The sequence below is a fragment of the Nesoenas mayeri genome (assembly GCF_963082525.1).
Source record: "Nesoenas mayeri genome assembly, chromosome: 1".
NCBI classification, from domain to species: domain Eukaryota; kingdom Metazoa; phylum Chordata; class Aves; order Columbiformes; family Columbidae; genus Nesoenas; species Nesoenas mayeri.
Genome location: NC_137541.1, coordinates 43,659,702 through 43,671,843, shown reverse-complemented (window position 1 = coordinate 43,671,843; position 12,142 = coordinate 43,659,702). Strand labels below are relative to the sequence as shown.

Below are 12,142 nucleotides of genomic sequence, written 5' to 3'. Positions count from 1 at the left end.
AGTTGAACCTTTTGTGTTCCAGTTTGTACCCATTGCCCCTTGTCCTATCGTTGGTAGTCACCAAGAAGAGCCTGGCTCCATGCTCGTTACACTCACCCTTTATGTATCTCTAAACATGAATGAGGTCACCCCTCAGTCTCCTCTTCTCCAAGCTAAGGAGACCCAGTTCCCTCAGCCTTTCTTCATAAGGGAGATGCTTAATGATCTTTGTTGCCCTGTGCTGGACTCTCTCCAGCAGTTCCCTGTCCTTCTGGAACCGAGGGGCCCAGAACTGGACACAATATTCCTGGTGCAGTCTCACCAGGGCAGAGTAGAGGGGAATGAGAACCTCTCTCAACCTACTAACCACGTCCATTCTAATCCACCCCAGGATGCCATTGGCCTTCCTGGCCACAAGGGCACAGTGCTGGCTCATGGTCATCCTGATGTCCACCACACCCCCAGGTCCCTTTCCCCTATGGTGCTCTCTAATAGGTCATTCCTCAATTTATAATGGAAGCTGGGGTTGTTCCTACCCAGATGCAAGACTCTACATTTTCCCTTGTTGTATTTCATTAAATTTTTCCCTCCCCAACTCTCAGCCTGTCCAGGTCTCGCTGGATGGCAGCACAGCCTTCTGGCGTGTCAGCCACTCCTCCCAGCTTGGCATTATCAGCAAACTTGCTGACAGTGCACTCACGTAATTCCTATTTTTGTGGCTACTCTGAGAGAAATATATATTTTCACAACATTCCATATTCTTTTGTTCCAGCTCTTGGACAGGAATAATGTTCATTAGTATCACATTTTTGTGATGGTAGAAATGCAACCATTAAAGCATTAAAAATCTTGGTGGTAACTGTAGGAGGATTTTACAAAAACTGGAGATCCATGAGAGAGGGTCTAGTACTATCATATCATTTATAGGATCTTTGTCTCAGTTTAACAGACATCATTGCAGAGTACACTTTCCAATGAATCCTGCAATGCTAGAATTTGAGACTGCTATAGAAGCACTTTTGTGGTTTTACATCTTTGAAAGTTTTCAAAACTGGTTTTACTGTGCTGATATTTCAGATTATTAGAAATTCTGGAATCCATAAAAGATAGGTATGCAGTTACACAGGTGGGAAAAAGGTTTTTCTTTTCTACTGACTGTGAGCCAGAAAATACTGAAATTGGAATTTCCTAACAAAGGCTTTTTCAGATATAAAATACTTATTTGAAGGAGTCAACATTTTTCATAAGAATGTGCATCAGTTTTACCAAGGAGGGATGGAAAGTCTGCCCCAAAAGAAAGACTAACATCAGAAAAAAAAGCAATAGTCCCACATTAAACCACAAATCATAACCTACAAATGGAATTTACTCTCCACTGAAGTATGAAGAGGCATTTAAATTTCAGTCTCTCAAAATCCATCTGGGTATCCTTGCCCTCCAGCTTTTATTTTGGGTGGGTGGATGAAGCTGGTTGTCAGCTCCATACTGATACAGAATTGGGCACTTTCTAAAACTCTGAAATTTTTACAAGACACACAAAATTTCCATGAAGCTCTTCCAGGACTTCAACAATTGTGAGACTGTAAAGGAGAGCTGCTTATTCTGAGAAAACCTGTGTTACTGCTGTGTTAGGTTTTAAATGATCTCTGCAGAACAATTTACACAGAACTTTCTATAACTGTCCTTTCTAAAATGACACTTCCCAGCACAGTGCAGACAGAAATGACATACTGCATGTCAGAAGTACCTCCAGCCAAGACTTTTTCCATAACTGTAATAAAGAAATCAAGCTTGTCTAGGAGATAACTGTTCTTTTGTTTTCTTTAGCATATTGAAAACCATTAGCTCATTAGGTCACAGATTTACACTGTCATAATCTCACTTACAATTCACTTTCATTTTACCGTTGTACCTCTGACTGTGTACATAAACCAAGAATCAATCTTTATGTTTGCTCTCCTTTGATGTGTAAACACAGTATATTTACGTAACCATAAAATCTATTTTTAACTAGAAGAGAACTGAAAAAATGAACTTGTTACTTGTGTTCAAGAGTAACTGACAGACCCTTTACCCTATTTTGGTATCTTTATTAGAGTGTGGATTTTAAGATGCGTCAAGTATCTCTATCTCATTGTTTCTTCATCATGAAAATCTGCATTTTCCGATATGTTAGTAGACTGACTAAAGTATTAGGTAAAAGTACAAAAGTGTGTTTCTAAAACATGCTGTTACAGATTATATCTATCATAATTTGTTAGACCAATTTAAGATATTGGTCTCAATCTAAAATTTGAAATTAATAATTTGTGCTCTTGATCCCTTAGAACAAGATGTTCTCTGCTGCATTCTGAAGTAAATGTGGAAGATTCAACAGATTAGCTAACAGCTTGAAAGATTGCATATGGTGACAGCAATACTTTACAAACTGAATTCACTGGTTTGTAATTTGGAGATTTCCTTTCTTCCATAAGAATTAAAAACAAACAACCCCAAAACTATATCTACCTTCAATTTTTATGGAGAGAAACAATCTGGAAAGATGATCTGTCATTTCATGAATGAGTGTAGAATAAATATACTCTTTTTTGTAACCATAATGAAAAAACTTATTAGTTCTCAGAGCAAGAAAGATGAGATATTGTGAGGCTGAGTTTAAAATTTAAGTACAATGAATAAAACTAATTCAGGAGTCGGTATCTTAAAACTTACATTGTTCTTGACATCAGCCTCTCTTTATAAAGAGATACCAACAAACAAAGCTAAGTTTATTCTATTTTTCAAATGCATTCCTCAACTTTATAGTATGCTTTACACATACCTTTCATGAAAGAGAAACAAGGAAAACAAAAATGTTTTTTAAAATTAGGAAATCACTCCAAAATGGGCATATACATTCATCATAGGAAAGCTTCACAAAAATTAAACCATAAGTGATAGTTTTAAATAAGTTCTATTTGAGAAATATTTGTTGAAACAAATTCCCAAAAATGAGGAATCAGTAGCTATAGTACTCCTATTGCAGATCAGGTTAATTCCGACAGCTCTGCAACTTGCCAAATGTCTAAAATGATAGATAGTGTGAAGTAGAAAACAGCTACTGAAAGGGGAAGGGGATATAAAAGCTTCTTATAAAAAGACAGGGCAGAGCTCATTGTTATTCAGGCACATCAGTGGCCATATCCTGTTTCCATTGACTGCAGTGGAAGCTTTAACACTGACTTCAAACAGGTGCAAGTCCCATGAGACTACAGGGAATAAAACGTACAGTCACGGTATGAAAGCAACAGTGTATAAAGTGTGGTGAGACAGGATATGTAATTCCAATTTGGTACACAAGAATCTGACAAAGCTATTTAAATGCAGTGCCAAGTAAGGAGGCAACTGAAAAAAAACCAGACATTCTAACCAGAAATTTGGCAGGCCTCCATTCAATGCTACAAGAAAAGCGCAAGAAAAGTGTTACAGAAACGAGAGCGCTAAATTACAGTGTGGGGAGAGAACAAGGGAGACGCAGAGGCAGCAATAAGCATCATCTTGTTCTGTAGCAATACAATATCACTTGTTTGGGACACAGCTGTTGGCATGCCCTGGTGGATATGGCAGACTGCTCTGCTCTGAGAATTGTTGGGACTTAGACTCAGTTATATTAACCTTTTTTATTTATTCTCTTCTGTATTATCATGAGCATTTGAAAATATTTGGGAACGTTTTTTTAACTTACATAATCTTCAAAGAGAAGTCTTAGGCTATATTCTTACATCAGCTGAGTTATACACGATGTCCACAATTAATTCCATGCAGAAAGTAGCTGAGATGTCATTATATTAATCAAAACTGATCAAAAATAGAGTACTTATCCCAAAGGAAACTATGTGACTTCATAATTTCTTTCCAGACTGAATCAGAAGAGAAAGTTATGCAACATAAAAACTATCTGTCTATGGGGGTAATAAACATCACACGGTCTCAATATTAAACTCGTATCGATGAGTATTACAGCAGGATGATCAAATCTTGACATTTAATTTTAAAATCGGATTTTAAGGTTAAAATGAAGACTCATGGTAACAATTATGAAGGGAATAAGGCAAGACTGGAAATTACAGTAAGAGGTAAAACAGAGATTAAGCAGCTAATCTATAGGTAATGTTTTAGAATGAAAAGGTAAATGTGTACCTGTGCAAGCATGGGAAATCCGAGGTTCCTGCATCCATTACAAGGTGTCAATGCCTCCCATAAACCTGAAGGACCACAAGTATTTTCGCCTGCATCATCATCTTCTTCCTCTCTTGCTGATAAACATGCTGAAGAAGGCCTCTGCACATAAAGAAACAGCACTTTCAAACTAAACACAGTGATATATTTTACTTAATGGAGAGAACTTAAAATATTCCCATTTATAAATTCCAAAAGATAAACTGCTCTTTTAATACAAAGTAACTACTCAACTGTCAATCTGCTATATGAAAATCACACTTTCTAAGGAAGGTGCATATTGACCTATCTGCAATTATACTTTAAATATGAGTGAACACAACATCATACATTAAAAATATATATTTATTTTCTTCTTTATCAAGCGGTGATTTCTACTTCATTTTACTTTAAAATCTGCTTTAATGTCATTAAGTTCAGAATATCCTATAGAGAAGAAAACATAACTTTTGTATTTAAAAAGTGCTATCCCCAAGATGGAAATAATATAAACAAAGAGGATCTTGTTCAATAGTTGCCTGATGCATTCAGAAAAGTACAGCAGTATTACTATGGCCTGGATCAGTCCAAGTGTTTTGCAGGAAAAAAAAATTCAATCAAAATCTGAGGTATCAATTTTATATTTACTAATAACAAACATGTGAACTATTTTGTAGGCAAAAAAATTTAAAATGACCTGCCTTATTTTGTTTCATCAGCTAGAAGGGATGAAAGGTACAGGAAAAAGTCATTCAGCTGTGAGCATTAAGGCTTCCATATTGGTCTCAACAATAAGGCAATAATGCTAATTTTTGCTTAAACTAGTATCCTAATTTTTTATGACAGACAGAAAAAGGAAGAATGAAGACTTCCCATTTATTTATATTATTTTGCTACACCGTATAGTCCACCCCAGCTGAATGAATTGCAGTGGCAACTTTCATTGATTTCAGGAGAAAGAGGAGGAAAGTTAAGCCAGTAATGAAAGATTTTTAAAATCTCATGCTAAAAAAAAAAAAAAAAAACTATGACAAGAAAAAAATAACAGGATATTTAAAAAAAAAAAAAAAAGTCTTAATTCTTTGCCCATTATTAAATTGGAATATGTAATAGCTATTCTAGCCTGTTTGACATTTGTTTGTGCAGTCTACCTGACATTCAGATACTAAATGCTTTCTTTAGGAATGCTTGCTTATCTTAAGTAATCTTTCAGAAGTGGCTGGATTTTTGCTTGACCAGCGTAATGCTGTTTGAAACAATGGATGACCACACCTATTATTCTGGTGGCAATATTAAATATTAGCTCTAAAGCACTGCTATGAGGCCCGCAGAAAAAATAATTTTTAAAATCCACTTAATTGCAGATTATTTTAGTAATACAATAAAGAAATGTGTGGAGTCTGCTGCAAGAAAAGGAATGCAGAGATGAAGGAAAAGTAGGGGGAAAGAGGTGGAGAAACAGCAGCAGTTCTGAAGATTAATACAAGCTGATGGGAACTGTAAGAGAAGCAAAGGCACCACAGGGACAGGTACTAACTCAAATTGTATTACATCTGAGGATCATTTAACCTTTGACTCTTGTGCTAACTTCTTATACACCGCTGTGGCTGGATACCATTAATTTAAGCAGAAAAAGTATTTCTAAATTCTGTTTTAGCTCGCTCACCAAAGATGAGAAACATGATATATCCATCGCTACTAGTCTGATTCAGTTAGAAAATGGTTGTTCCCTTGTTGCAGACTTCATGAATCTAGCCCTGTCTTCTAAACTTAGGTGGATTTATTTACTTTTTATTTTGAAAGTCAATTTCTAAAACATTCTTAGCATGCTATTTCATGAGGTTATTTTGACAGTCAAGTGGTACCACAGAATGTGTTACCACGGCAACCAATATTCTTACACAGATGATTAAAAGGATCAGGTTAACCGCAGAGTGTGGGTTGTGAAGGACTATTATTGCTATGCATTTGCATAGACAAAGGAAGCAGACTACAGGTCTTTCCCATCTATTTATGATGCCATCTTCCACTGTGGTTGCTCTACATTTATATTCTAAATCTCAGAATTGTTTTCCCAGAGAATAAAGTGCTTCTTGCCCCCTGGAGCAAAAAGCAAAGAACTGCAGCAGTGCAGGTACAGGAAAGCAGGTAACACACATTAGCTGTGGTCTTACAAACCAATGTAAGTGAATGAAAAGGCACAAAATATAGTCACCCCATCTTCTAAAGTTAAAATGCACAAAAATATCAGAGAGAATTTTTAACACAACTAAAGGAAGGAGAAACAATGACATTCAATACATTTGACTCATTCAAGGAAGAACATGTGAGTGTTTAACCATTACAAGATCACAGTAGAAAAAAATTCATAGCAAAAGTATTACTGAAAAATAGAACAATTACACAAGGAGAATGAGAGTTGTATTAATTCCATCAGATTTATTTTATATAAATAGCCTACAATAGAGTGGGGATCACATGAATTTTAATTAATGTCATCAATATGAATGATAAGAAGTGGGGAATATTATATAGGCAGATCTCCTGATCATTCAAAAAAGTCAGTGTCACAGAATCACAGAAGGGACCTTAAATAACATCTAGTTCTAGTTCCCTCGCTATGGGCAGGAACGCCTTCCTCTAGACCAGGTTGTTCAAAGCCCCATCCAACCTGGCCTTGAAAACTTCCAGGGATGGGGCATCTACAGGTTTTCTGGGAACCTGTTCCAGTGCCTCACCACCCTCATGGTGAAGAATTTCTTCCTGATATCTAACCTAAATCTACCCTCTTTCAGATTAAAGCCATTACCCCTTGTCCTGTCACTACATGGCCTTGTAAAAAGTCCCTCCCCAGCTTTCTTGTAGGTCCCCTTAAGGTACTGGGAGGCTGCTACAAGGTCTCCCTGAAGCCTCTTCTCCAGGCTGAAGAACCCCAGCTCTCTCAGCTCATAGGAGAGGTGTTCCAGCCCTCCAATCATCTTCATGGCCCTCCTCTGGGCCACCTCCAACAGGTCCTTATGTTGGGGGTCCCAGAGCCAAATACAGTCAAATGCAGCTGGAATAAATTGACCAAAACTGTTAGGCAGTGAATTACATGATACAGGCTAATTTACAGACTACTGCAGAGTAGGTTTGGCTCTTTTTATGCTTATTGCCTGATGTCTCCCTTCTTGCCCAGATTTTTGCTATTGATAAAGCACTAAAAAGGAAGCACTAGGGGAAACATACGCGAAGGGTGAAGAAACAGCTACCGCTATCACCTTTCTCACTCATCTCTGCTGTCAGAAACTCCGTTCTTCCCAGACAACGGGTGCAAAGGGATAAAAAGAAGTTGCTGCAGGGCGAGAGCTGCATTTGCCAAGAGGAGCGAAGGAGTTAATAGCTGCATGAGAGAAATGGGAGTCAGATGTCCCCCAAATGGAGTAGACTGTGTTTGCATACTCTGGAGAGAAGGATGCACCCAGAGGAGACACAGGAGAGATACAAAAAAGAGCTACAGTCAATCCACAGACCCCAGACTGTCACACAAGCCCATGAAGCTAACCCAGACCAAACAATTCCCTGCTATTCCCTCCACGCCTTCATTCCTTTCCCAGAACTCCCTCATTTTTCTGTTCTGATGTATAATTTAATTTTGCTTCCTCAGAGATCCTTTGGACATGATAATCTAATTCTGTGTGTGCTGCTGGGAAGCCTTGAAATAGCCCCGTGGGGGGAGTTTTAGTGAAACCAAAGTTATTTATGCTCACTTCTCAGAAGAAAATAAAAAAAGACAGAGGGAGGAAGAGATTTCTGTCACCTAAAGAAAAATAGACACAATTGAGAACCTTTTATTCATGCCTGTTTTGACTCCAAAAATAAAAACTACATGTAGTTAGAAAATGTCACGTAGATCGTAGTTGCTCAATTAATTGAATTTGACATTATGAAATCATGAAGTCAACATAAACTGTAATACTAAGCTTCGAAAAGGCCAGATCCGCTAAAGAGACATGAGTATAAGCATCATATATCCTCAAACAAAACAGACAGAAAAACTTAAGAGGCTAGAAACAATATGTAAAAAGGAAAATTTGGTAGGGAAACCAGAAGACATTGATACAGAATAAAAGATTTATTAAAAAGTACTATTTTTTAAGGGAACACTGAATTAAGTATTAGGAATTGCTTATAGCAGTAAGAAACTAACCATATAATTTCTATATATACAAAAATTAAAGCACAATAGCAGCAGTAAGGGAGTAGTAAGGTTCAGCATAAGGACACTGGACCATTACAATTAGCTGCAAGTTTTCCCTCAGTTTCTACAGGGTCTGACATATCACGTCTGATTTTCATATCTGATGAGCATTAAATTATACCTTTGAAAATTTACGTATGGAAGTCTTCCTCTGCATGTCTCCATCTACACAAAAAGCAAAATTTTCCCAGTAGGATATGTTAGACTGAAGAATACTTTATTCTGTAAACAGGGCATTTGTTCTCCTGGTGTATGTATCTACATCAGATTGGCTCCCACAGTAACTTGATATCTCTCTCCTGATCTAAAAGAACAAGCCAATACTTAGCAACAAACAGAATGACGAGTACAGGGAAAAAAAAAAAAAGAGAGGAAAAAAACCCCACACCACCACACACAGGGAAAGTCTGTTTCACTCTTAAAAGTCAATAGGAAAAGAAAAAGAGAGCACCTTTAATCATAACTATTAATTAAAGCTACCACCTTCACAGTTCAAGAAGCCTTACGCCACGTATAAACCATACATAAAGTTTTGGCCTTCCTTTTTACAGATGTGAACGATTTCCTCCTATCATATGACCTCATTATCTCGACAAGTTTTCTCTATGAATACAGTAAGTCATACAAAACCTCTTCTTTCTTTTTTTTTTTATTCCCCTCTTTTTCTCAGTTTTTTATAAAAACTGGTCTGCTTTCTGCCTTGACACTTGTAAGCAGTCATTGCTAGGCAAAATGTGATTTAATTCCCTTGCTTCAAGATACAGAGATTTCCCTGTAGTAGTGCAGTGAAATAGAAAACTGAACACAAAAATCTTTTTTTTTACTCCTTGTGTCTTTGTTTTTGCATAATTGTCATCCATTTGCAGAAGTATCACAAATACGCTCTCAGACAGCATCCACTAGAGCAAGATAGCACCAGTAAAACTGTAAAAGTTATAAAGTACCATTTGCTATTGCATCATAGTTCCAAGTACTAATGCTAACTATTCATTCATCTTGCAGCATATCACATTAAGAAAATAAGCTTTTTGAAATGGAGCAGCAAAGACAAAATCCAGAAGGCAATCTCCTTCTGTTTATGGAAGGCAGAAAGCAACAAGACATTTGATAAGCTAAATGCTACCACTCAGTCTGGAACAATGAAGTCAGTAGGAAGTTTCTTCTGAAGAAACAGTTCAGACACAGGACCATGTAAATGTTTCATATGATCCTAACTGCTGGATGACAGATATGTGCCTCTGCCTCTCCTTTGCCTGGCCTAAAGGTTATGTAATTATGGCATAAAATATTAGGAAAAAAACCCACAGTTCTATTGTCTAATATTCTAATTTCACATTATATTAAGAAGTCAGGAAACTGTTTCTGATCATCCTCTCTAAATTAGGACGAGCAGGTGGTTGTGTGACGCTGCTGTTCCCAGCAGCTGTGGCAGCCAAGGAGGGGACAGGAGAACATTCCTGTGCTCCCAGTGCTCCCTCTGCTGCTGCCCAGGCTGCTCCCAGAGGAAAACGCCTGATGGATGCAGAATAGAAAAAAAAGCAGCATTTGGGCATCAAATGTAACACTACCAGTTACTATCCTTCCACAGCAGGGTCCCTACATTAACCAAATGTGCCCTTCTGGGATTCAGCAAGGATCCTGACAAGGAGGAGCCTCATTTACCAGACTCATGCTATGTCTTACAGATGAATAACAGTGAAGTGTTTTGGTGGCCTGGGCACACCTTTCCTGCATCCCCCAAGTCAGCCTTCTCCCTGCTTGGTGTTTTTCCATTTCCATTGTTCCTTCACCTCACACTGAACCTCTGCAACCATTATTTCACAAATATGCTCCTAGTTTACATCTCTTTCATAATTTCATTCACTATGAGTCTGGTGAGAGCTTGATTGCACCTCTTGTATTCAGCAAGGGAATATCAAGAGAACAAGGATGGTCTTGTACAGAAGGCAGCTGAATATTGGAGAAGCGAACTCTGTCCCTGCCTCTGCCTTATAATCCCTCTGGGATGCTGCGCATGTCACTTAAACTTCTCCAAGATGGTCACTAAGTTTGTGTTCCTTATTTCCTGGCTATATTGAAATGGTGAAGGCACATTTGCAGAAGTGCTGGGCTACATTGGGAATTAACATGAGATATTCTGTAACCATTTCCAGTGCCATGTAAGACTAACTGCTCTGAAAATCCAAGCTCTAGCAAAAAAAACAAAGAAAAACAAAACAAACACAACCAAACAAACACCAAACCAACTAAACAAACAAGAAAGTCTGAAACAGTCACACACTTTGAACTCAAGAACAGAAATGTCTGAGCCTGGGAAGAAATTCCTGTCACTTGGAAGTCAGCAGTAAAGGTAACTGACTACATCTAACAGGAATAAAGTGTATTAAATTAAGGCAAACATGATTAATTCACATACGTGATGAAAAGCACATGAATGTGTAGTTACTGCCCCTCAGTGGGCAAGTGCTATGGACACCTGTCACAATGAGCACCCCAGAAATTAAATCATTCTGTCTTCGCAGCACGATCTAACAGCATGCAGCAAATGCACCCCGGAACTAGATGGCAAGTACAATGCACACTGCATAAGGTCAAAATATTAAGTAAAAGAAAGATATTTTAATATGAGTACATCTGAATGTGTATTCAAAGCAGTGCCACACATCCTTGCATGTAACATAAATAATGACAATTAAGACAATTCTGAATCTTTGCACTACTCTCAAAAAGGATGCATACATACATACAACAAAAGTTTCAGGATTTTAAAACCTAACAAGTTGTTAATTAATCAGAAAATATCAGGCATAAACTAAAAAAAAAACCACAAAACACCCAAACACCACACAAACCAACCAATTCTTTTATCGATGGAAGAAAAAAATATTTTTCAAGACTTAAGCTGGCTTTTCATTTGCTAAAAAGTAACCATAAAAGTGGCCCATCAGCACACTGTTATTTATTAATGAAAAGGTTGATCTTTGCTAATTGACTTTTCACTAAACATAAAAGCTTTTGAACTGAGTGTGCTAATCTTCATATGAAGAGTATCTCATCTATATATAAAAGCTGCTGCTAGAATGTTGATAGTTAGTGATCTGAGCTTTTGTGTGTATATCCTAAGCAGAAAGCAAAAGAAACCTTAATGTATTTCAGTAAGAATCTTTACTCTTTTCTTATCTTGTTTAACTTTGCCATGTGGGTGAAGATTTTCAAATGACAGAAAATTCAGTAATTCCATAAACGGAAAAAATGCAGAGATTAGAACACTAAGTGCTTTTAGTTAAATATAATTCAACCATAATAAGAACATATTTGTTAAGAATGATATAGTAGAGGGACTTTTCATTTTTAAGTATCTTGAGAAGCATACACTGTGTTTGTTTTTCAATGTGAAATTAACGGGATGAATTATTAGCTGCTTGAAGCTGCAAGATGCACTGTCCCAATTTAAAAACCACTTCGGACACCATTCTTTTAAACTAGTTCAAACCATTTGAAAACTAAGCATTTAATATGAGCTGCTTGTTTAATCTATGGGTTAAACTGATTTCTGGATTATTTAATCTACAGATTAAACTAGTTCTCTCTAATGCATGGAAATACAGGTACTTCCACAACTTTATTGCATTATAACATCTGTGTTTGGACAGGACTGAATTGCCTTCCAAATTAATCTCTCCCTCTTAACATTAGGTAAAATGAAGTGAGTCTGTGTTTTAAGTA

The 12,142-nt window shown here is 37.1% G+C and overlaps 1 protein-coding gene across 3 annotated transcripts in view; it reads right to left on the bottom strand.

The window, feature by feature from the left end:
• The window catches only part of ANKS1B (ankyrin repeat and sterile alpha motif domain containing 1B), a gene marked incomplete at both ends in the record, with an annotated part of 434,431 nt that overhangs the window by 324,296 nt on the left and 97,993 nt on the right, over positions 1–12,142 (bottom strand). For all 3 annotated transcript variants that reach the window (XM_080342173.1, XM_080342174.1, XM_080342175.1), the window contains one exon: positions 4,159–4,299. In XM_080342173.1, the coding sequence (XP_080198299.1) occupies positions 4,159–4,299 (141 nt within the window). The remainder of the gene's footprint in view (positions 1–4,158; positions 4,300–12,142) is intronic.